Below are 26772 nucleotides of genomic sequence, written 5' to 3'. Positions count from 1 at the left end.
TTTATTACCACCACACGTCTCCTTTCTTATTGAAGTTACAGCAGCAAAACTCTCCCTACACACAGAATCATAGAAATGTAGAGCTGGAAGGGACCTCAAGAAGTCATCAAGTTCAGCCCCTGGTGCTGAGACAGTACCAAGTAAAGCTAGATCATCTCCGACAGGTGTTTGTCCAACGCATTCTTAAAAACCTCTAATGGTGGGGATTCCACAACCGACCTTGAAAGCCTATTCAAGAGCTTAATTACCCTTAAAGTTAGAAAGTTTTTCTAATATGTAACCTAAATCTCCCATGCTGCAGATTAATCCCATTATTCCTTGTCCAACCTTCGGTGGACATGGAGAACAATTGATCATTGTCCTCTTTATAACAGCCCTTAACATACATCTCCAAGTACATTATTTGACCCACTCCACTGGAAAGCGGGAAGCTGTATGTCTGCATATTTTTATTCATAAACCTTGAATAAAAATGATTGCTCTAAATGGGAGATCTACTAAACAAGGCAATTAATATAGCAGAACATGCTGCAATCTTGATCAGGGGCTGCAAAGGCTGACCCTGCAGTCAAACACATTTTTACTGTCTGGCACAGCCCTCCAAAATTTATATAGAAATGTACTAACTCAGTTAAAAATGCAGTAGCCCAATGAAATTATTTACTTTACTGTTTGATGACAGTTTATGTCTCTACACAACATCTCCCCCGCAAAACAACCCATTTCTTGCTTCTCCATACCTCTGAATGGTCTCCTTTTTACCGCTGAGGTCTTCTTCTAAACTTGCCTTCCCCCAACTTTGGAAGATAGCCCTATATTGATTTAACCTTGCTTTGCCAGGGTTAACTTCAAAGATAGGGGCTACAAACTTTAAATGAAACCTTAAATTCTGCTGCATGTGATTGCACCCAACTAGCAAGTTGCTTTTTCCCTAGCACACTAACAGGAAAGTTAATGTGTCTTTTAAAATGGGAATTATTTGGACAGTGATAAAGACTCAAAACTAACTTGACAAGACTAAGGTTTGATACATGTATGGTTTCACTCACCGGTTCATTCTCCTTGCCCTCTCTAGCATCTCAAACATCTGCTCTTGAAACAAGTCCAGTCTCCTGTAGCGATTATTTTCTACGTTCTTTCGGATAATATCAAAGGTCAAAGGTGGTTTGTTTGGGAAGTTGGGATCAACAGCAGGAATTTCAGCTAAGGAGTCACTATAACACCTGCCCTCATCATCCTGATGGCTCATTACAGACACAAAAAGGTTATGGATAAGTTCCTGGATTAGCAATGTTACATTGGGGACATGAGAATCCTCATCTCCTTCTATGTCTCTTTTAGTTTCAAGCAAAACTTTATGTAGGACAAGGGCATCTTTGTAAATCAGAGACTCTGGTTCATTGTAAGTGCAGGCATTATTGAACATCATTACAAAGTCTTCTACCATGGAATCAATGTCCTGGTACTTGTTGGCCATCATGTGACTTCTTATCTTTTCCATGTCAACTGGCTTTTTAATGGTTACATAATAGTCAGGCAGTTCTGATCGAGATGGAAGCCTCAGGAAGATGGCACTTAATCGTCTGCCTCGTTTATCTGTGTAGTTCTTCACTGCTTCGTACACCTCATTCAGTTTCTGTTGCATTGGAGTCATGTATTTTGATTTCTTAGGGGAAATACCACTTTTTCTACCTAGACAGACAAAAAACCAACAACAAATGTATAAAAAACAGTCAGCCTTATGCACTTACTTCCCTAACAAACTCCTTTTCTATGGCTAAGGTAACTTCATTCACCATTACCCTACCAGAATAGCTATGCCACTTACAAATACAGGTTTTTTAATTTCTATTCCATCAGCTCCTATTAATTACTTTTCTCAGATGTTTTCTCTGTTTTCACCATGGACAATTTAGTACAACATACAGAGTGCTGGATCTGAAACTTTGCAGCCTGTCTTCCATAAGTATAAAATAACACTAATAACACATTCAAGACTGCACATCAGCCTAAAGTTAAAGACTATAAGGGAACCCAACACAATAGCACTGTGTGAAATTGTCACTTGAGTTCAGTAGTCATTAAAATCCTCTCTTTGTGTGGATTTTTCATAGCCATTAAAATTCTCTCTTCATGGGGATTTTCACACGTGCGTATGTCTACCCTGCACTTGGGAGTGTGCCTAGCCTGAGCCTCTGCTGGTGCTGCAACATCCACACAGCTATTGCTAGCGCACTAGCTCAAGTCAAACTAGCACACGTCTCCCTACACGCTCCCAGCTGCCGTGACACACCCTAAGAATCCCACCTACTGTGAGTTTTCCCTCACACAGCAGATTTAAGCTAAACTAGGTAGAATTATTATAAGTAAAATGTAAAATAATGCCTTCAAATGGGGCTACCAATCAGATTAGCTATTTGTTAATACAGGATCAATTGTTAAAGCACTACATCGTCTTTGCACTTGGATTCTTCCATATCTATACTTTCTTGGTGGTTTAGCATTTTTATCCTCAGTGATGCTTCAATATAGCGTGTGTGCTTTTCTTTTTTTAAAAAAAACCCTTCTATATAATTTGATCATTTACTCAGTTTAGAATTTAACACACACACATCAAAGGAGCAGCACCAACCTGAAATCTGCTCAGTTACTTTTTAAAAAAAGGAGTGAAAAATAGTTCTAACACCACCTACTGCTGAATTTCCCTGCCATTGTAAGGGGATTTACAATAATTTTCTCTTAAAGATGTTTCACTTCTCTTTGTTGCTCTGTGGAAGACCCAAATACACAACAGGGGAAACTAAGGGTCTGATCCACCCTTACTCATAGTTGTATAGTATCTTACTCTGAGTGGTCCCATTAAAATGAGCAGAACTACTCACAGAATAAGATACTACTCAGTATACGATTAAAGGTGGCAAAACATAGCCAGAACTCATTATAAACAGCATGTTAACAAATGCATAAAGATATTGAAAAAATAAATCAGAGAAAAATATTTTCTTTAATCTCTTTCCGTTACAGTAACCAGAGGTGCTACTTATAACAATAGTAGGTGCAAACATTTTCTAAGAGATGTGTTTTGGTTACATTTTTTAAAGTATTCTTCTTTAAACATGCTAGAAAATTGATAAATATGGGGACATATTTATTCTACTGACTTACCTTTATATTATGCTAATTTTAACACATAAAAATCCCCATGAAACACTAACACGGTAATAACAATACTTTGCAATTTTATCACAATCTTCATTTGGGGATCACAAAGCACTTTATACCCATTAATGAATTAAGTCTCAGCTCCCCTGTGTAATAAGTTATATCCCCAATTTACAGATGGGAAAATGAGACACAAGGAGGGTAAATGACAAAGTTACAAAGGATGTCTATGGAAGCAGAACAGATCTTCTAGCTCCTGGCACTGTTCCTTAATCTGTTTGCACTTCAGCTGCTGCTGAACCATTTTCTGATGTTTCAAAGCTTACTACATATGCTTCTTACATCTCCAATCAGATAAATGAGGTATGACAACAATTATTAAATTCCAGTTATTCTGAACTTCCCTTCTTCATTTTAACCTAGCCCGTGTAGAAAAACTGTTTCATAGAGATTCTCTCATTCTGATTTTCCCATTCCCCACCTCTTAATTTCAATTTCAGCACAAACACATACCAATATCCACTGCAATTATGATGATATTGAAAATATAATTCAGTTTTGCAGTTTAGTGTACAAGTGGGTTCAGAAGTGGCATAAGTTATACAACCTGCCTGGAATGTATGGTAATATGGCTTTCCATTTTAATGTTAATCTGTATCATTTTATTCCATATTAACATTTACCAAGAAGTAGGAATCCACAATGCTGCCTTACTTAGCTTTAGTTTAGGGGAAGCGATATCATCATCTTCAGGAAGAGGTCCCAGCTCTTTCTTTTTTTCTTTAAGAATCTTCTCTAGGATATGGGCATCATTATATACCTATTAGCCATTAAAATGTTGAAAGAAAAATAACAGAACAATATTTAGGTTATTTGTTTCCTTATGAGAATGTAATAGAGTATACCAAGAAAACTCTTAACACAAAAGAGTTAATGCCTTAGTTTCAGTTGAGCACAATATTATTTGCTTCCACTCTTGAATGTTTGTATAGTGTTGCAGTAGGTTATTAAAACAACTGGTTCATTCCACCCAAATGTGTATTTCACTGAAGGATGAAATAATTCCTATATGTAATTTTTGTAAAGCACCCTGGGATATTTCAGAAAAAGGCCCTATATTAGATTGTCTTCTTGACTTTGTCCCCATCCTTTTTGCTTTCTATTTAAATTCTCATCTGTTTCCTTTCTTTCACTTTTCAAAACACACTCTTACCCATTCCCAAGGAAACCCTCTTTCCCATTCCCAAGGAAACCCAGCTGCTTCATCAAATTTTATATACTCCTCCCCTTTCCCCCTAAAGCTCCTAGGAAGTTCAGTTTACACTCACTGCCTTGGTTTTCTGTTCTTCAGTTCTCTCTTGCCTCCTTTGACATCTGTCTTACATCCCAAACCCTCCACCAAAAAACACTTTTACCTATTTAAGGTCACCTCAATTACCTCTTGACTGAGATTAAGGTGCCTCTCTCTAGTCTAATCCTTCTTGATACACCTCTTTTGATGAAGAGGATCAGTCACTTTCACCTTCACTCTCCCCACCTATACTTCAAGATTTTATAGATTCCATTTACCGTATATACTCGTTCATAAGACTATTTTTTGGTGAAAAAGTGAAGTATGAAAGAGCAGTGGTCAGCTTATCAATGGTCTACACCAAAATTTGACAATTTTAAACTCTACTGAATTATTGAATTGAATATCTAATACATTTTCATTGTAGGTCAGGGGTCAGCAAACTTTGGATCCCGGCCCGTCGGGGTAAGCAGCTAGCGGGCCAGGACATTTTGTTTACCCAGAACGTCCACAGGCACAGAGCCCCTCAACTTCCAGTGGCCGCGGTTTGCCGTTCCCAGCCGATGGGAGCTGCGGGAAGTGGTGGCCAGCACACCCCTCAGCCCGCGCTGCTTCCCGCAGCTCCCATCGGCTGGGAACAGCAAACTGCGGCCACTGGGAGCTGAGGGGCTCCATGCCTCCGGACACTCCAAGTAAACAAAATGTCCTGGCCTGCTAATGGCTTACCCTGATGGGCTGAGATCCAAAGTTTGCCAACCCCTGAAATATAGGATCAGCTTATGAAAGGGTCATACAGTTTTTGCCATTTTTACCTATCCATCTTGAGGGGTTGGCTTATAAACAAATGGGCTAATGAACGAGTATATACAGTAATTTTCCATTCTAAGCTGGTATCACTCAAATTTCTCTTAGTCCCCCTTCTCTTTTTCTTCAGACATTATATTTAGGTGACTTCACCAACTCTTATGGTTTCAGCTACCACTTCTTCTGTGCTGACTACTTCCAAAACTATTACTTTTCCCATTACTCCCACCGTTTCCTCCTGACCACTCTCATGTCTCAGACTGTCTTTCAGCCATCTCCTTTTGGATGTCCTACCAATTTAACCTCTAAGATTGTGATTTTCAAAGGGATGTAAAGGAGTTTGGTGCCCACAATCCATTTAATATCAACGGGAATTGAGTGTCTAATTTCCTTAAACCCCTGTGAAATTCCCAGTGCAAATGCCTAAAACTGAATTTGATATTTCCTCACAAATACTCATCTCTCCATCACTGTTGGAGTCCATTATTCTTCCCATAATCAAGGCTCAAACTTGGTTTCATTTAGACCTTGCTTTCCTGTTCCCTATGTCACCCTACATCCTGGCTTTCCCCAAATCCTGTCATTCTTCGCCTACATCATGTCTAAAAATCAGTCATTCCTCTCCATCCCTACAACTGCAGTCCTTCCCCATACATCTTGGTCAACTTTCACCTGACGGCTGTAATCTCTTCCTTCTGTATTTTTCACTTCTCCCCTCACTCCCTTCTTGAGCAGTCATATACTGCTGCTAAAATCCACTAAATTCTCTTCCCCACTCTTATGTTATTCTCTCCTGCCAGTCCTTTTGCTAGCTTCTCACATCAAGTTCAAATTCCCCATTCGCACCTTAGAGGCTCTGTTCTCTTCTTCTGCTATCCCACATCCTCCTCTCAACACCTTTCTCCCGTTGCTCCTCCTCTTTACCACTCTGATTTCCATTCCTCTTCATGTTGTCTTCTTCTGGCTCCTACACTTAGAATTATCTCCCTCCCTCCTTCAACTATTTCCTCCAACACATTTCCATCACAGTTCTTAAAAGACCCTACCGTTCCCAGATTCATAGACCACACTATAACTCAAAACACTTAATGTCTGAGCTATTCTGTCCATGTCTTTACTGTATTAAAAACATCCTGGGGACAGGGAATTGTGCCTTATGTATTTGTACAACATCAGGCACATTAACACCATTTAAATAACATTTAACATTTATATCGTATATCCAGATCTGCTGAATCTGATTGAGGAATATATACTGATGTCCATCACACCAGAAAAATAAACCAAAAACCCCACAATGTCTTTTTCCTTTTAGATATGAACCTTAAGAAGAATTATAAAAGCCAGCGATGACATGGATGAATAGTTGACTGAATAGCTCATTGAGTTCCTTGCCCCTTGTCTCTAGAAATGCACATGGGAATTCAGTACCACAAAATTTCAACAAAGACATCTAGCAGTTGGCTCACTGTTATGTTCTATTTCAATGGAGACCTTATCTCACAATCCTCCCCAAAAGATTGCATGAATTCTTTCCGAAGTATAGTATTATCACTGTCAATTTCTACATTGCGATCAAAATCCTGTTAACTTATCCTGGGAAGAATATAAAGATGTTGTTGGTTAACAGTCTGCTGTTGCTGTAGTCATCAGGCAAATATATTTGCAGGACAAGTAAATAACCGAAGTTCAGGTTGCAACTTGCAGTCATAAGGTTTTATGCCTCTTTGCCAATATAGCTAATCAAACAGAATCAGATTATTTGCAAGTGTAGATGCATGTTCATCACTTGCCATATTAGACATTTCAATGATCTGATTAAGCACAAGAGACAAGTATTGCTTCTTAAATTTGCTTATGCTGTCCTGCTCAATGGACTGTATTAATGACTTCAGGTTGTCAAGCAGAAATATGTTTGTAAGTTTATATAGAGAGTATGTTTGGCATTAGTGAGAAACAACATCTATTGGTATGCACCTTCTTAATCATATCTTCCATATTACTCCAGTCACCACGCATTCTGGTTGCCCTCATATAGTAAGATATCAGTGGTGTTTTACTTTTCTTAAGGCATCAAAGATTTCTTTTCCTATCACAAAAGGCTAGAGTATCCAGCTTCTCACTGCCATCGGTAATGTTGTCAACAGTGGAGTATGAATATATCTTTCTTCAGCTTGCTGTTGACTCTGCTTTACCTGACTAAGGACTGAATATGGACTTCAGGATTTGGTCCATAAATAAATAAAGCCATTTAATTCTTAGTCACTTGCTGTTCACTCATCCACAGTAATTACTTTGTTAAAGGATTCGTTTCTCTTTTGCATACACTTTGCAGAACATACATTTAACCATAGTAATAAATATTTAATTTAATAAGGGAGATAATGACAATATGTAAACTGTGCAGTTAAACTACATCTCCATTCTGACAAGATGATAAAAATAACATGGTGGGATCGCATGTTCACCTTTTCTCATCAATTTCTTCATCAAATATATTCATTTGAGAAGCAGAGATACCTTTTCCACCTACGAGCCCTGCAAAATCATGCTCAGATCTAAGAGTCAAACTGAGTTATTTACATCCCACACATCTCCCCACAGTAACAAAAATTCTGAAGATTAAATTAGGACCCTAGTGACCCCTATGTAATTCAATTGCCTTCAACAGGTTTTTAGGGTGTAAGTTATGGGAACTGAGTAAACAACTGTTTATTATGCACTAGAAGAAAATAGAACAGCTAACTCCTAGCAGTGTAAGAGCCAACATAGCTAACAGGATGAAAAATGGAATTGTACAGTTAAATGACATACAAGTAAAATGGAAGGTGCTGTGTTTATGTCTGCATATATCTTCAGGCAGAAACAATATTTAAACACAAAAATATATCTGTACAGAAGTAGTAGTGTTCCTGGTTTAGAACAAGTGCTATGATGGGGTGCATATGCTTATTCTGTAACTGTTAGTGTAACCACTGGAAGGAATAACCAGAGATTGACTGTTACAAAATTCGAACACAATTTTGCCTTCTGCAACGAAGCATGAAGATAACTGTGCCTGCATAATCTAAACAGTACCTGTGAGCCTTCCTCATTATAGTGCCTTGCATTTCGGAACATTAGCCTCATATCTTCTATCATAGCTTCCTCCCCTGAGTATTTATCACTGCGGATGTTATGCTCAATAATTTTTAAATCCATTGGCTCCAAGATGATTTTATAATAATCTGGATAGTCCTTTTTGGAGGGTTTAACCATAAATAGATCACACAGTCTTCTGCCTGTGCCAGGCTCTCGAGCTTCAAGAACAACATTATATAAGATTTTCATTCGCTGCTTCTTTATATTCTTTTTACTGTTGGGTAAAAAAGGGAAAAAGTATTATTTTTTCTCGCCCACACACCTCCACCAGAACAGCATTTTTATTTCTGCTAGAAGATACACTGAATGCCATTTTTAAAAAAAGCATAGTACCGGTGTATGAAGACCACCAACACGCTAGAAACGTGTGCACGCCAATTTAAAAAACAGTTACAGAGTGATGATAGTAGGACCAGAGAATTTGGGTCCATAGGTAAGTGCAACACTAGTTGAGCTAGCCAGCTAATTTTAAAACACCTCCTCTCTTCTCCCTTTGCTCCACTTGGAGATAAAAGAGTTTCCCCAGCATGAAACAAACCACTGTTTTCATGAATGATACTGCCTTACTCTGAATATTCCTCAAATTATGGAGTCAGACTCTGTATTTTCAAACCTAAAGCTCCTGTGTCTCCCCTCTATGACTGCACTTACCTAACAGACAAAAAGAATGAAAGGGTATACGCATCATCTTAATTCATACACTCTTGTCCCTAGATGAAGTAAGTTTCATTTGTAAGACTGAATTTTTTTTAAAAAACGGCCTCTAATTCTGAGTTCTTCAATTTTTGGGCATTCAACTTCACAAACCTTGAGCTTGGTTTTCACAGGTGCTCAAGTCAATGAGATCTGTGAATACTTGGCACTCTTGGGAAGGGAATCAAGCCTAAGCTTCTGAAGCTGGACACACAAAAACTGAGGCAATTTTTTAAAAATTTAGCCCTAAATGACTGGTTCACTGGCAAAATGTGCTATATACAGAGCATCAAGGGGACTTATGACTTTTCTCCACTGGTAAGAATATTTTTACATTTCTCACAGCATATACTGTATCACAAGGATAAAATATAAAGAAGGATCATTCTACAAATTAATAGAAATTAGCTTCTGAATTGTTTGAACACCTGTCAAAAAACAGCAAGCTTTACCAATACTCTAAAGTCAAACTGGCAAATGGCTATTCTTATGCTGTCACAGACACTTGTCTCCCTATAGCAAACTATTATGATTTAATGATATTGCAAATAAGAGATTTAAAAGTATAATGAAGTTATGACTTGTTCGCAATAAAATGAAGGTGTTTGCGGCTCCCTACACACATCTGTACAACCTGTAAATTAAGTATGTTGCAGATTTTTGTTTTAATAGGGCCTAGTCTTGTTTATCTTTTATTTAAATACAACGGAACACTTTGGACTACACTTCCATAGAAGTGCTTCAACCCAGCTTCTAAATTATATATTAAATTTTGCAGAAGCCAATCAGGTAGTTATCTTTCCAAATCACTTGATCCACAGACATAAATCTTTTAATGTGCAGACTGTGTACACAAAACTACATGTGCAAATGTATAGGGTTTTTTGATAGTGTAGTTTTATCATTAATTCCTCACAGAAGCCAGTTAGTACCCACAGTCTATCACAGAGCATTAGTTTTCATAGGCCAATAGGCTGTGGTACACAGAACATTCCCCAAGATTGCTGCAGCACACACATTTCAACATTTAGTTCCTTTCCAATTAAATAATTTTATGCATTAAAAAAAAAAATCTGTGCTTGCCAGGACACTCTTGTGAGATGAATCAGCTATTTCATGATGTACTTGGGAACAGGAAGACACCACCATCACAAGCAATTAAAAAAACCAAAACCAGAAAACAGATGTAATATGACATAAATCACAATTTGATGGAGAAAGAAAAAGGGTTTCTTAGCTATACAAATTAAAAATCAGCAAGTGCATTTTGCATTTCTTCACTGGCAGGAGACTCAGTTGGAGATTCTCTTAAGTAATCATGGACAGAGTCAACATAGACTAGACAAACTCTTGAGGTCCCTATGTTTCTATGATTCCATACTTCCCAGTTCCATTTTTAATATTTGGTCTGATAAAAGTTAATGAGGCAAAAAAATTACAAGGCAGAAATAGCAACATACTGATCCACACTTAAGGTTCGGGTCATGCATTTGCCACATTGAAAGGGACACTCAAAAGAATTCCCTCACTAACAGGCTGCTACACCATCAGCCTCCTTCAGGACGTCAGGATATGTTTTACTCTGGCCATTCACTGTATTTACTATCCTCTGGAATTCCTGAAAGCTTTTCACCTCCACTAACTGAATTTTCAGCTTATTCTATTCACTTTATCAATTTTTGATCAACTGGGATGTAGTTTTAATGATTGCATTTACAAATGAAAATTCGTTTTTACAACTATATCTTTAGTGCAGCAACAAAAAAATTTGCCTTTCTTCACTCTACTGTATTTCATCATCCTAACAGCCCTATTTGCTTTCTTTTCGTTGAGTTCTTAGATTATTTTTTAAAGGATTTTAATATTCTCTTGTATAAGAGGATCCAATGCAATACATTTTAGGGCACAGAGGGCAATTTAATTTGCTTGTGTCAGCAGTATCCACTGATTCTGCAAGTAACATAGACTTGCAGTTGTTGTGGTCTGCTCCTTGCTGATCTTTATTTGGCACTTTATTCTCTCTCTCTCTCCCCGAGATCACTCAGCTACCTTTCAGGATCTCTTTTCCCCCCAATGGTATCACCAAATTGTACCATCTCCTATAGCTCAGTTACTAGTCTTTTGGCTGAGAATTTTCTATCTTTGATTGATGACTGCAATCCAGAAAACATGGAGGATGCTACTACAATTATATAATCATGTTTATGAAAGATTCTCTTGTTTTGATGGCTCTGGTCTGGTTTCACCTTTTCCCAGTCCCTCTCCCTAGCATAACAGCAAACTCAGAACCTGGAAGGTTGACAGTAACAGGCTGGAGCAACAGTGGAGGGGCCTGAATCTCAGTTTACACCAACACATTTCGCTATCTCAAATCATTTCAGTAAACACCAAAGACTTTTCCCTAGTGTTCTGAGGAAGAATGGATGGGTTAGCATCTACCTTCCAAACATGATATTTTTAAACCTATGATCTTAGTGGGCATTTATAATGCTTTCAGAGCACTATGGTGTTTTGTTTTGTGGTGTTTTATGTACACAAATTTTAATACTCCACCACCTGCCATAATCATCCTATTTTCTTATATTTGGTCTATTTACGCCTTCCTTGGCCCATGTTGATTCCTGATAGAGAGTACTTGGGGAATGTGAGATCAGAAGGAAGGGAGAGGTGGCCCACCGTGACTTTCATGGTGAAACTATACTTGATCTGTCCTGGATCAGATAAAAAATTCCAGTGATCTTATCCCAGGGAGTTTTCCCCAATCAAGAACCTGTATCTTGCAACAGGATTTAAGATTAACAATAAAATGTAAAAACTGAAAATATATTTTAAAAATCAATTTATTTTTCATTCGGGAATTACTAACCAATAGTAAAAAAGCGAGTCATGGGTGAGGAAAACAAGGGAAGAGGAGCAACATAACTGCTAGTTACAGATAAAGTGTAATAACAAATCACAAGAACTTACAGAGTACTTTTTGGACTGAAAATACTATATCTTAAGTGAGAAACACACATAGTATTACCTAATTATGTAAAATGTCAGTGTCATACATTTTAAGAAACTGAAGTATAAATATTCTTGCCAGCTATATATTTACATATTAGTAAAAAAATGTCAGTATGGAAAAATAAAACAATTAATTATAAATGATAAATGAGATGTTTCATGGTTTTAGAATTCATATATGAAGTCTTAAACATAGATGTTTTAATGTTCTTCTATATGACAAATGAAAGCAGCAACAAAAAGATGTCTGTAGGAAACACAAAAGTGCATACCTTTTCCTTTTTGAACTTCCAGTATCAGATGTGGCAGAAGAGATCATACTGTCTCCATCCTCAATGTCGTCTCTCCTAGCTAGCTCTTTCTTCTTTGCCTGAAAAAGAGCAAATCCCTAGTGTCAGACTTGCTACTGAATGTTCCCAGAACAAATGAATATTAAACAGATGCACAGATCAGATTCACTGAGAAAGACACAACTACAGCTGTAGGATGCATAAATATTAAAGCACCATTAAAAGCTTTCCAATGACTGTAATTCAGTGAAAGACGTCCGCACAAAAGAAAATTTTATTAAAGACATGAAAATATTTTGAAGAATCAATTCAAGCCAATGCTATTTCAGACTAGCAACTATTTGAACTGTTCTGTTAAATGTTGTAATTCACGATATACAAAGTGTGTTAGTATCCTCTTATTCAAGGCATTTTAGCTATACTGTATCTGTCAATTTTAAAGATTCTTGTAATTACTTTCATAGCTTGATTCTAATCTACTTGCAAACCAAGTTATTTAGAGAAATAACTAAGAAGATCCACTCCCCATTCAGCACATTATTTTTGCAGATGTATTTCCTGACAAAGACAGGTGACCCAGTATAGGATGCATTGAGAACTTCTGAACATTAAAATACGGTCAGGATACTTAACCATAAAAACTGCATTGTTGAACATACAGAACAGCTAATAAACTATCAAATATGCTACTGCACATTTAAAAAGCTCCAAGAACTATCACCTAAAGAAAATAAATTCATAAATACAGCTACCATCTTGATTGTTTTACTCTTCTCTTTATACCTGCATAACTTGCTGCATTTTCAGTACTCTCTTATAGATGGCTGAATTAGGAACATTGTAGCGTTTGGCATTTTCAAACATTAAGTTCAGATCGCACTCCAAGTGGTCTAGAGTTTCATATTCATGGTTCTTCAGTTTGGTTCTGTGGAAAAGACAGACACAACTTATGTTGTTTCACAATAGTTCATCACTGTAATTATTTCAAATGCTTTCTTTCCAAGCAAGTCAGTAACAGAAGAACTCTGATGTGGAGGAATATGTTCTGATGGTGCCTTTATACCTCAGCATTGCAACTGGACATGCCAAACAAAGTGTTTGGGTTTTGGTTTTTAAAGTGAATTTAGCATTAGGAAAGGTGCCCTACTGACAGCTCTGGAGACTCTAGCCCTCTTTTTGTACAGAAAATAGATATAGCATGTGAAGCAGAAGTACAAATTTCCCCTATAACTGCTCCACCATGCCTGTAAGGACCACCTGCAATATAAAAAGATAATTCAATCCCCATTTTCATTGTGAGCATGGTCCTACAAAGCACTCAGCACCACATGAAAAATGCTAAGTGCCAGTGGCTCCAATTATCAGGAACTGGTGATGCTCCACACCTTCTTGGATCAAGCTGTCAATTTTTGGCCTCTGCTAAAACTGCCAGCAAGAAGCGTGCAGATTAGTGCTAACTGCAATAAAGTTTGTTATGAAAATACTACTAAGAACTGGTCTGAGACCATCAAGTCATTTCATGTCTGGAAACAAATTGCAATCAGACAGCTCTGACTTGCAAGCACCTTTTGCTTTCTCTGTTTCCCCTTATGTGTTGGAAAAATTGCCAGTCAAAACCTTCGTTTTCCATCAAGTCCCACATCAAAACTAACCTCAACTAAAATGCATACAGAAAACTGGTATCTGCAAATAGCACACAATACCTGCAAATTGCGAGGCAGCAGACATGCCAAACCCCTGGAAAAAATGCAGAAATTGATCTTATTTTTGGCTTAATTGCCTTGTGAGTTGTTTATGGGCTAGTTTTTGGTTTGTAGCTTTTTTTTTTTGAGCAGCTCCCAGCAAGCAGGGGCAAGGGGGTGGAGAGAGTCAGGGGTGTACAGCGGGCCCACCATAATCCCAGACTGCATGTTGGGGGGGGGGGGAGGATCTAGTCACATAGAGTGTTGGGGTTCTTAGGGATTGGCTTGTTTTGGCCTTGTTTTGAAATGGGATTAGCTTGATTTTGGGCTTATTGTGAAAGCCAGGGTGCTTATTTACCGTGTGAAAGTTGGCAACTGTGCTAGGCAGGCAGGCAAGTTGTGAGTATTGCTAATGATTGGCTAAAAATTGATCATATCCTATTACTTTTGTTATCCCACCTCCCTCACACCTCATTCCCGGCCTGCTTGTTTGTCACATCCATCTGATGTGATGTCTTTTAATCTGTAAATAGAGAGTGTCATTTATGTTTGTACAGAGTCTGCCACAATTGGCCCCATAGCTGGCGGAGGCCTTTCGGTGCTACCAGAATATAAATGCAACCACTTTTGGTCAACACCAAACTGTATTAGTGACCTAGGAGCATGAAAGGCTGTATTCTATTAACAGTTCCCCGAGTCATCTAGTCCCACTGTTATTAAACAAGATTCTGCATTTCTCAGCAATGGTTGAGGAGAATACAGCTAGTTCAAACAGGGTGAGGAGCTGCAATTGTTATGGAAATCACTGAATCATAAACATGCATCTCTACTATGTCATTTCTAAATAATCATTTTTCAGAACAGAATCACACTTTAATTGCATAGTTCATATGGTCCCTATCTGCACACTCCCCACTGTATGCAGTAGAGCAAATGCAGCTTTCCTGTTCAGATTGGCGTGTCAGTGAACTCTACTGTTGGGGGAGAAAAACTCCTGAACCAAGATCCTGAACATTAAGAGGAACAGAAACTTATTTTCTAACATTTTGCTTTAAAATGTATCATTTTAAATCAACACATTCTATTAATACTTTAGAATGCTGAATAGCTTGTTAATTTCTTTTAAATCTTCTTTAGCTCACTTTTAATACTCATAAATAAGCAGCAGACTGACTATTTGCAACCCCGCTCCCAATCTATACTGCAAGGTATCACTCTTTTCCATTATAGATTATCAAAATCCACTACAAACAGGTTTTAGTACAAATTTAATTATGAGCCAAATTCAGTTTTGAGTTGCGTGTTGTGCAGTTGCATTAACATCTAGAATTTGGCACTATGCATTCTTTATATGCATTCTTTAGAGATTTTTTTTTAATAGTTAGTTAAATACTATTAAAAAACAGATGCTAAGCGTACAGGATGTTTTTTAAGTTCTCTTCTATGTGATGTAGTTGGTGATTTAATATTCCATATTCATGAAAATATAAGTTTTGTGCCCGTTCCATTTGTGTAGTATCAAACACTACAGGATGCTTTTACTCCAACTAATTAGAAAATTGATGAAGATAGTATGCATTTTTTTTAAGATAGATCTTGTATAATAAAATATATTAAATTCTTCAAGTCTAACAAAGTTATTGACAAGTATGTGATGTGTGCATGCATGTACATACATATACCCTTGTTGAACGTTTAAATATAAAAAGGACAATACACCATTAGACATATACAAGGCAACACAGGGTAGAAAGTGTCATAGGAAACTGCAAAAGAATGGATGTTTTTAAAAAGAAGGATGTTTTAACATTATTCTAATTTCCCAATTTACATGGGATTATCCAATGTGAAAATGACTAGACTTTTGCTTGCTTACTGCTTGACTGATGGGATTTACATGTGGTATGTAAGTCAGATTTGCATTGTCAAGGGAGAAAATGTAAGCATGCAATTTACACTTTTAAAGCGTAATTTTATTCTATTCTTTGACATCTTTTCCCACAAACTAATTGGGAATCAATAAAGCAAGTTGTCAGTCTTCTAAAATTACTAGTTAGAACTGAACCTATACATGAAAGATTCATCAAAACCCTATCTCCAAGTGTCCACTGAGGAGTGCAATGGGATAGAAGTTCCCACAAATAAGTATCCTGCTTCTCTCTCAAGGAATGTTGATGGCATCCAACCAGTATTTTTTGTTAATATTTCTTTCTTCAGAGGACTGTGACAACTGATGTAGACCAGTGGTATGCAAACTTTTCCAGCCATGCAACCCCTTCCCATTCAGGGAACTTGTCGGACACCCCCTCCATTACTTGAAATCTGAAACTGGGTTTTTTGCATTACTTGTAATATGAAACTAGGTTTTTAAATGGGAAGGTGCAGGGGAAATGCATAAGTGAGACTATTCATTCATTTGGTTTAGTATTAGTGTCTGACTCATTCTACAGATTCCAGGCTCTCAGCTATTATATATGTTGCCAGTTTATGTCTTTTAATAATCAATTATTAATCATTAAATGAGTTTTAAAATTAATAAGAATCATAATTAATGTTAAGGGCATAGCAAACCTGCTGTAGTTATGAAACTTACCAAATTGCTGAAAATAAGACAGGCTGTGCTTTTATTTGTATGTTTGTTTTTTAAAAGGGCGAAAGGCTGAAGTTTCTTTGTGCCTCCCTCCCCTCCCCCCCACCAAGTTTGCGCACCACTGACAGTACGGCAGAATTAGTCTCAGTCAGAGATGGACTATTGGGACTATGATTATGAAGATCATGACAGTCAGGAATAGTAAATACTTTTTCAAGTAGAACATTCCAAATATTTGCAAGAGTACCCTCCATCTTTATTGCTGTGGGAGGAGAAGGAAAAAAGCTACCCCTTCTCCATTCTGAAGTATTTGCTATACAGGTAATCATTAGGGCTGTGATAAAGAACTCATTTATGCTAAAGTTCATCTCCTCGAAAGCAAATAAGGTGTGTAGATGCAATATTCATGCTTCTCAATCATTTGCTGAGCCAACTAATTTGAAGTTTGTTTTAATTGTAGCAGTGTATACCTTGTGAATGTTCTTGTGCAACACTGATGTATTTGTCTTCTTATAGAAAGCTAGAGAAATTTTAAGACATTGGAAGACAGTAATATGAAAATACACACCTTAAAAAATTCTAGTCTCCTAATTGACTTCCTAGACTATAGTTTGGGAGTTACAGTTAATGTGTTTTGATTGCTGTGTTGCAGAAAGGTTTTGCTCAACTTTCTGAAGACTCCCGATGGATTCCACCTACATACACACCACAAATACCGCATTTCTTTATTCAGTAAAATCTTCTCCTCATTACCTCTTTATGCTATTCCTCTTTATTAAGGGCTGGTCTAAACACAGTTTTTGTACCTATTTAACTATATCAATGTAAATCCTATTTCTGTAAATTTATATTGGTATAACTATATCAATATTGGGGTATGGTTGGGGTAGGGCAGGTTATGAACTAACGTAACCATATCTGTTTCTAAACCTATTTAGTTGAAAATGGTACAAGAACTGTGTATAGATAAGCCTTTAGAGACTCTCTAAAGATCTCATAAAATCTTATTTAGATTTTTAAATACACATCATACATAAGTTCTAGGCCCCTTAACAATGTATTTAAATTCACAATGCATATAGGAACACTAATCCAGCAGCATGATACAATAAATTAGCTCACCAGCCAACAACATACCCGCATCCCTCTTCACCCACCCCTCAAACCATAATCCATCTCAAGGCTGTTATCAAATAGACAGGCTTTTGCACTGTGCTCTGAAGTTCAACAAATACAAGCTAAACTTCAGAGACAAAGGGCTTTCACAGAGAATAGGGCCAAAAGAAATCTGATGAGGTTCAACAAGGACAAGTGCAGAGTCCTGCACTTAGGACAGAAGAATCCCATGCAGCACTACAGGCTGGGGACTGATTGACTAAGCAGGAGTTCTGCAAAAAAGGTCCTGGGGATTACAGTGGATGAGAAGCTGGAGATGAGTCAGCAGCGTGCCCTTGTTGCCAAGAAGGCTACATTAGTAGGAGCACTACTAGTAGATCGAGGGAAGTGATTATTCCCCTCTGTTAGGCACTGGTGAGGCCACATCTGGAGTATTGCATCCAGTTTTGGGCCCCCCACTACAGAAAGGATGTGGACAAACTGGAGAGAGTCCAGTGGAGAGCAATGAAAATGATCAGGGGGCTGGGGCATATGATTTATGAGGAGAGGCTGAGGCAACTGGGCTTGTTTAGTCTGCAGAAGAGAAGAGTGAGGGGGTATCTGATAGCAGCCTTCAACTACCTGAAGAGGTGTGTGATGTTGCACCCCATAATGCTTTATGGAAATATGCTTATGAATGTATATATGACATAACTGGAATATGTTTTATGCTACATATGTCATGTAATATAATTCTGTAAAGGTTATGATCTACTGAATATATTCATCCTATTTGTATACTTGTATCATTTTTGTATTTGAAGTTATGAATATTGTCTGTGTACTTGTTTGATTTTAAGTAGCCTTAGTAAGGCATTTGGTCAGCTTCTTAAGAAAGGAATTTGCAAGTTAAGTGCCCAATCAAGAAACACTTAACGGACAATGGAAACTTGGAAGACTCCAATCCACATAAGAAGTCTACCTGGGGACATTCAAGGTACCATGTGAACAACGGCTGCCACCTGTAAAGTTCTGAGTCACGCATGGACATGTGACTTGCCTATGTGACTCCAAAACTCCAGCTTGCAGCTGGATTCTGCATAGGAGAGAAGAGGGGGTCTCAACCCACAAGAGAAAGTCTATTTAAGCCCCTGGGAGACCCCTCCATTTTGTCTTCAGGTGGCTCAAGAGATAGCCTCTCCACCCCCAAAGGATACCTGAAAGAAACTGAAACAAAGGACAGTAACTACAGGGGGTTTCAGTGATTACTGGACCCAGACTAGAAGGAGCCTAGTCTGTAAAAGAAACTTACTGGAACATCTCTGAGGGTGAGATTTCATCTGTAATCACTTTCTTACTGTATTAAGTTTAGATTTGCATGTTTTATTTTATTTTGTTTGGTAATTTACTTTGTTCTGCCTGTTATTACTTGGAACCACTTAAATCCTACTTTTTGCATTTAATAAAATCACTTTTTACTTATTAATTAGCCCAGAGTATGTATTAATACCTGGGGGGGGCAAACAGCCATGCATATCTCTCTATCAATGTTATAGAGGGCGAACAATTTATGAGTTTACCCTGTATAAGCTTTATACACAGTAAAACAAACTTATTTTGGGTTTGGACCCCACTGGGAGCTGCGTACCTGGGTGTTGGAGACAGGAACACTTCTTAAGCTGTTTTCAGTTAAGCCTGCAGCTTTTAGGGGGTTTGGAGGGTGGGAGGGGGGGGATCAGGGCTGGGGCAGGAGGAGGGGTGCAGGAAAGTGTGCAGGTTCCGGCTGAGGGTGTGGGCTCTGTGGTGGGGCTGGGGATGAGCGGTCTGAGGTGCAGGAGGGTGCTCCGTGCTGGGATCGAGGAGTTTGGAGAGCAGGAGGGGGATCAGAGCTGAGGCAGGGGGTTAGCGCGTGGGGAGAGGCTCAGGGGTGCAGGCCCCGAGCAGCGCTTACCTCAAGCGGCTCCAGGAAGCAGTGGCATGTCCCTTCTCTGGCTCCTATCCGGAGGTGTGGCCAGGCACTTCTGCATGCTGCCCCATCAGCAGGCACTGCCCCGCAGCTCCCACTGGAGTGCTTAGGAGCCGGAGCGGGGCCATGCTGCGGCTTCCAGGAGATGCGTGGAGTGGGCCCCGGTTGGAGAGCAGGAGCGGGGTCCAGCCGCGTGGTGCAGCCCCATCCTGCGCCCTGGCCGGAGCGGGGCCAAGTCACATGGTGCGGCCCCCGACTGGAGCACCATGGCAGGAGCGGCACATGGTGCGGCCCCCAACTGGAGCGCCAGAGTGGCCCCCGACCCAGCACCCCAGCTGGAGTGCCGAAGCAGACCCAAGATGCGTGGTGCGGCCCCTGACCCACTGTCCCGGCTGGAGCGCCGGAGCATGGCAAGCCCCCAACCCTGTTCCCCAGCAGGAACTTGCGGGCTGGATCTGACCTGCGGGCCATATTTTGTCTACCCCTGACCTAAGTACTTTTAACAAATCTAATTCTACTCAAAGTTAATAAAACTTAAGTATCATGACTTTTCCAGCTCTACAGAATGAGATATGCCTTCAGCAGAAAATTAAATATCTCAACTTGGCTACTTTCAGTGGTTACAGACCCTTTTCATTCGCTTATTTTATACAGTGAGGCTTAAACTACCCAGAATCATAGCCCTATTCAGCAGTACACTGCTGTAACTCAGTAAACCCTATGTATGCTAACCTTTATATAAAGAAAACCCAGGAAAAATCTAAAGTACATGGTTGATGGTGTTGGTATGGAAAGATTTCAAAGAACAAGCTCAAGAACAAGTTTAGTCTCTTCTGATCCAACATCTAAAGATCCCAAGGATATGCTGGAAACATGTACTGCATTTGAAAATACTTTCCTCTTAAACAAAATGAGAAAGATTAGTTCATTCTTTTGCTGCTGAAATCTGGGAACAGCTTTAAAGTCCAATGAGCCCAAATTAACCTTGGCATGACATCTTCCTTGCTTTGGACCTCTATATGATTAGAACGTGAAAGGAACGGAATCAGCACTCTATCCATCACAAGTTCTACCAGTAGCTGATCACTCTTTCATTTGTGAAATTTAAGGACAAAAAGATACCTGCTCCACATTCAAACAGACAGACAATTTGTCTAGGTCTGTCCTGGAAACAGGGTTCTAATGAACAAATTGCATGTTACCTATTTTTCCTTATTCTGAAGGCATACCATGTGAAGAATCCTTGGAAAATGCAAAAAGCTAAGGAAGGATTAAACATCAAAATCTGTTCAATAAAACATACATTTAGAACCGTGCGGGTTTGACCTCCACCTCTGAGTGAAAGAATTCAAGGAAGAAGAATGCAGTCTCTTTTTCTTTTCTTTCTCTATTCTCAGTAGTTTTTGAAATGCCAAACTCTTTTTTTATACCACATTAAAGATGACACAAAAAAAAAAAAGAGTATGAATGTGCACTGGAAACATTTGCTAACATATTAAAAATAAGTTATACAAACTTTTACTGAAGAGCATGTTACATGAAATGCATGTAACATTCTGCAAAGCTTTGCTAGTAATCTGGCCAAAAGGAAATGACACTTTATAAAGCTCCAAAAGCTGCGAATATTTACAAATCATTTTAACCAAGCAAGACTAATTATTATAATTTCTCTTTCAGAGTATTCATGAATATTCAAGGAAGGTATATTTTCCCCACTTTTTTAAAATACATGAATAGTAACACACACAGAAGTGCATTATTTTTCAGAATGAACAAACAAATGAATGTAACAGCTAGAAAGTTTGACTTCTAAATACACTGAACTAAAAAAAGGTATGTCAGTCTTACCCACATTGTAAGAAGGCTCTAACTTACAAAGCAAATGATCATTTAGTTTAAACATAACAGGCTGACAAATTTTAACACCAAGCAACTTCTTTCTGTATTTCTGAAAGAGACTGTATTTTGTAATCTAAACTGCAAAAAAGTGCTGTGCTCTATATATACATCTCTTAGACTTTAAGGTCAGACGGAACCATCAGGATCATCTAATCGTGCATTCATTCCTTTATTCAAACATCAGTTCCCATTAAATACCACCCTTTTCCTCATCATTCAAGTGAACTGTCATGTTTTATTCCTCTATTTGCTGTAATGACACCGGACCCTCGCTAGAACGCGGGATTTGGGATCCATGTCAAGTACCGCGTTATAGTGGGGACCGTGTTAAAATGAAATACTGTGTACAGTAAATGTCATATCCATAAAGTATAGAAAACCTTAGAAAATAAACTCCTACTTGAAGGAAATAATAAACGAGAAAAAAAAAAGTGTTGCTTTATTAGAGATTTAAAGTAGACATTACAATAAACTAGTCTAGTTTTTCTTTAAAAAGTCAGTGAGTTGCTTTTGCTTCTTGCTGCTGTGCTGCTTCTGCTTAGCAAACTGCAAAAGACTATGTAGCTGCATAATTTTTATAGGCTCAACGTCTTGCGTCTCAAAGCAGTCTCTAAACTAACTGCGGTCGCAGTTGACGTTGGAACGACGCCCACTTCATCTTCCTTTTCTTATTCCACAGTGAAGGCCAATTCTTCAGCTTCTGGAATGTTGTTTGGTCGTACTGCCTGAAGAATTTGGTCATCCGTTAGACTTTCAGCAATGGGATAAAATTCTCCTGCTTCATCGTCGCCTCTTATCCAGGACTCGATATTTTGTGGCAGAACAGTTACTCTGAGCCCGGACAGTTGCTGGCACAGCTCCTGCATCCACTCCATGTCTGTTCTTCCAACTTCCTCCTCTGTAAATCCCTCGAAGTCGAATTCCTCGTCAGACTGTGATCTGCTTTCTTCATTTTCTTCCAGGAGCGGGTGGCCAAACGACTCTCTCAGTCCCACCATCCAACAGTGGTTTATTGTTTCAGCACGTAATAAATTCCAGGAATCGCTGCCTATGTAAAAGAAGGCTTTTATAGTCAACTTCTTCAGAAAATTGGTGTCAGACAACTTGCTTTCTATCATTTGTTGTACGAAGTTCCGTCGATAGTGCTGCTTAAAAATGGCGATAACACCTTGATCAAGCGGCTGGATTTTGGAAGTCGTGTTTTTAGGTAAGTATTAAACCTGTATTTTACCATCACGGATTCTGAGTCTTTCTGCTGGAGGATGTGCTGGAGAGTTGTTTAGCAAAAGAAGGCCTTTTCTTCTAAGCATTTTGCCCGAAGAGAAAAATTCAGTGAAGAACCATTGTTCAAAAATCTCTCGTCATCCAGGAATTTTTGGAGTTCTTGTACAAAAACGGCAGGCAATTCACATTTATGTGATGAAAGCACCAAGGCATGCGAGACTTTCCAATGCACAACGGTTTTAATTTATGCTTGCCTGTTGCATTCACACAAAACAATAAAGTAAGGCGATCTTTTGCCTGTTTATATCCTTCTTTCTTACGTTCATCTGTTCTGACAGCCAGGGTTTTATCGGGCAACATTTTATAATAAATTCCTGTTTCGTCTGCATTGTAAACCTGTTCCTCCGAAAAAAGAAAAGGAGTACTTGTGGCACCTTAGAGACTAACCAATTTATTTGAGCATGAGCTTTCGTGAGCTACAGCTCACTTCATCGGATGCATACGTGGAAACTGCAGAAGACATTATATACACACAGAGACCAGCAGGAGAGTGAGTTTGTGTGGGGAGGGGCGGAGGGTGAGAAAACCTGGATTTGTGCTGGAAATGGCCCAACTTGATGATCACTTTAGATAAGCTATTACCAGCAGGACAGTGGGGTGGGAGGAGGTATTGGTTCATGGTCTCTGTGTGTATCTAATGTCTCCTGCAGTTTCCACGGTATGCATCCGATGAAGTGAGCTGTAGCTCATGAAAGCTCATGCTCAAATAAATTGGTTAGTCTCTAAAGGTGCCACAAGTACTCCTTTTCTTTTTGCGAAGACAGACTAACATGGCTGTTACTCTGAAACCTGTTCCTCCGAGTAACCCTCTGCCTGTAAAATTTCCCTCAGCTTCGCAGGGTACGATTGTGTGTCGTTGTCATCAGAAGAGCGATTTTCTCCCGAAACTGCAATCTGAGAGATTCAGTGTCTTTTCTGAAATCGCCATAGCCAACGCGAACTCGCCTTAAAATTGCTGAATTCGACATTATGTTCCCGGTCGAATTTTTCCACTTGCATGGCTATAAGCGGACCAGAGATTGGAATGCCTTTCTGCTGTTCTTGCACAAACCACATGTACACTGCAGAATCAAGAACGGCATCATTCGCTAAATGGGCTCGTTTTCTTTGAAGGCCATGCTCTTCATCCAGGTTATGAATGTAAGTTCCGAGCTTGTCAGCATTCTTTAGCCATCCACGAAAGGCGGACTCATTAATGCCAATATCGCGGCTAATCTTTGCCTGGGTTTCGCCATTTCTAAGTCGTTGGATAGCGTCCAATTTCTCCTGCATCGAGTAAGCCTTCCTTTTGCCCGACATTTTTGACATCTTTCTAAAGATAACTACTGTAACCTGTAAATTTTTATTACATTACATTTGTATGGCATTCTAGGCCTACAGCAATCATCTTAGAGCTTGTCTACACTACCATGTGGGGTCAATCTAAGATAAGCAACTTCAGCTACGTGAATAGCTGATGCTCTCCCGGTGACTGCGCTTGCGCTCCTCATTCTGGTGGAGTACTAGAGTGGACAGGAGAGCGCTCAGTGGTTGATTTATTGTGTCTATACTCAAAAAAATTGTACTTTACAGTACTTAAATTTGGGATCCATGGCCGCAACCACGTTATGTCCGAATTTGAGTTATGTAGACGCACGTTCTAGCGAGGGTCCAGTGTTCTTCACTTTTAAATTACAGATCAAAATGTGTTTGACCAGCTGGTAACATTTACTATACCATTATATATACACAGTCAGTAGTGTGTTAATGTAAATCTGAAGGATGAGACACTTATCACACAAAAATTGAGTTAATAGCTTCCAAGAAAACCTTAACACTCTTCCTGTGCATATGCATTAAAACAGAATGTTTGGATGTTATCCATTCAAACAAAAATATGAACTGGGATATCTGATTACCAGGGGTGGTGGTGCTAGGGTTTTGTTGATTAGTTTATTCTTTAAGTATTCTTAATTTAGGAGCATGTACAACTTGGCCGTAGCATTTTGTGGTAGACAGGCAGATTTTTCAACTTAACTACCTCCTGTCCACGATTTATCACAATCCTGCACAGAACTTGCTTTATGACTTTTTGGGGGTGGGGGAAGGGAAGAGGTGGCATGATTATTCTTAGGGCATGTGCAACTCCCCCCTCCCCCATCTCCCAATTTAATACATTAAAAAGTGGTAGTGGCTAGAAGATTATCCCAAAATTTAAGCTTTTTCTGTTGTTTAAAATGAACTAATCTGCTTCTCTTCGGTTTCATAGTTGCCAGCATTTTAAAATTTTATTCAAAGGACAATTATTTAAGGTAAACTGAAGTTCTAGTATGCCCCGTTTCCCAGGTGACTGTGTTCACATTATGGTGAATTTTAAACTATTTCCTGTCTGTTCTTCCAATTTTTTGACTATAGAATCCAGAGTAGCCAGCATTATTAACTTAAATTCTCAAAATATCTACCCCATTGCCCTTTACCAAACTTACAGAAACCAATGTCTGCCAGATATATTCAATAAAAATAGTATGAGGTAGCTATTTTATCACAGCAAATTTAATTTGTGTTATTTCTGATTCCCTTTCTTCCAGCCCCTATTTATCCCCTTTCTTTCCTTCTATGCCTAACACAATCAATCAATCTCCACACTATATCTACTGTTTCTTTCTTCTGTACTCTCTCAGATAAGATGCATCCCCTTACACTTATTCTTTCTTTCTCATATTTGCTTTATCCTCTGTTAGTCATACTTACTCTCTTCCAAGTTACACTCTCTTCTACTCCTCTCATCCTTCTTCTGTTCTGTTTGCTTTGCTCCCACCTTTCTTTCTGTCTTGTTCTCTGCTCAGTCTGTCCTCAAGTCCACTAGACAATACCATCTCTCAATATACTGTGCCAGGACTCTTTTTCCAGATCCTACAACAGCTCCACAGAAGAGCCAGTTCTGTTGCCGGCAGCTAGCCGGGGGGGAACTTGCTGTCAGAGGACTAATGCCATCAGCAGCACCACAAGTAACACTACTTCTCACATCCAAACATGATCATGAATCCACTCTAAGCTCAAAAGATGGTTTCACAGGCTCACACGACCATTGTTGGGCATGACTGGATTGGGTGAAATGTAGATAACTGTTTCTTTTAAACGGACACTCACTATCACCAATTCTCTCCACTCGTAAGCAGCTTTATGCTTTCAAGGATACAGGGTTTTTTTTCATTTCAGAGATAACTTGAAATTAGCCTTAACATTTACAAGGCCCCCCAAATTTGGGGACCTGAGGATGGAGAAGGGAGAGCGTGTGAGCATGGCCACAGGCTTCATGGACCCTCAGGTCCCTCTCTGGCAATATAGTCTAGCTCAGTGCTTCTCAACCAGGGGTACGTGTACCGCTCGGGGTATGTAGAGGTCTTCCAGGGGGTAAATCAACTCATCTAGACCTTTACAACAGGCTACACAAAAACCACTAGCAAAGTCACTACAAACTAAAATTTCATAAAGACAATTATTTGTTTATACTGTTCTATATACTATACACTGAAATGTAAGTACAATATTTACAAAACAATTGTTTTATAATTATATGGTAAAAATGAGAAAGTAAACCATTTTTCAGTAGTAACATGCTGTGACACTGTTGTATTTTTATGTCTGATTTTGTAAGCAAGTAGTTTTTAAAAGTGAGATGAAACTTTGTGATAGGCAACTCTAATCAGACTCCTGAAAGGGGTACAGTAGTCTGAAAAGGTTGAGAGTCACTGAGGAGCCAGGAGTACCACACTTTGTTTGCCACAGACTTCTGTCTTCTGTGGCATATAACCTTTCTGTCTCCTTTCCCCCCCCATCTGTGAATTGAAGAGATACTATTTAAGTAAGTACCTCACAAAAATTAA

General features: G+C 38.9%; 1 protein-coding gene across 8 annotated transcripts in view; it reads right to left on the bottom strand.

Moving 5' to 3' along the window:
* Positions 1-26772, bottom strand: part of PBRM1 (polybromo 1) — an 87000-nt gene that overhangs the window by 31992 nt on the left and 28236 nt on the right. For all 8 annotated transcript variants that reach the window (XM_084633375.1, XM_084633374.1, XM_084633377.1 and 5 more), the window contains 5 exons: positions 13174-13315; positions 12373-12470; positions 8336-8612; positions 3877-3982; positions 1050-1692 (listed from right to left, as the gene is read on the bottom strand). In XM_084633375.1, the coding sequence (XP_084489501.1) occupies positions 1050-1692; positions 3877-3982; positions 8336-8612; positions 12373-12470; positions 13174-13315 (1266 nt within the window). The remainder of the gene's footprint in view (positions 1-1049; positions 1693-3876; positions 3983-8335; positions 8613-12372; positions 12471-13173; positions 13316-26772) is intronic.

The sequence above is a fragment of the Lepidochelys olivacea genome, assembly GCF_965140295.1.
Source record: "Lepidochelys olivacea isolate rLepOli2 genome assembly, chromosome: 7".
NCBI classification, from domain to species: Eukaryota; Metazoa; Chordata; order Testudines; family Cheloniidae; genus Lepidochelys; species Lepidochelys olivacea.
This window is presented reverse-complemented; position numbering and strand designations above follow the sequence as displayed.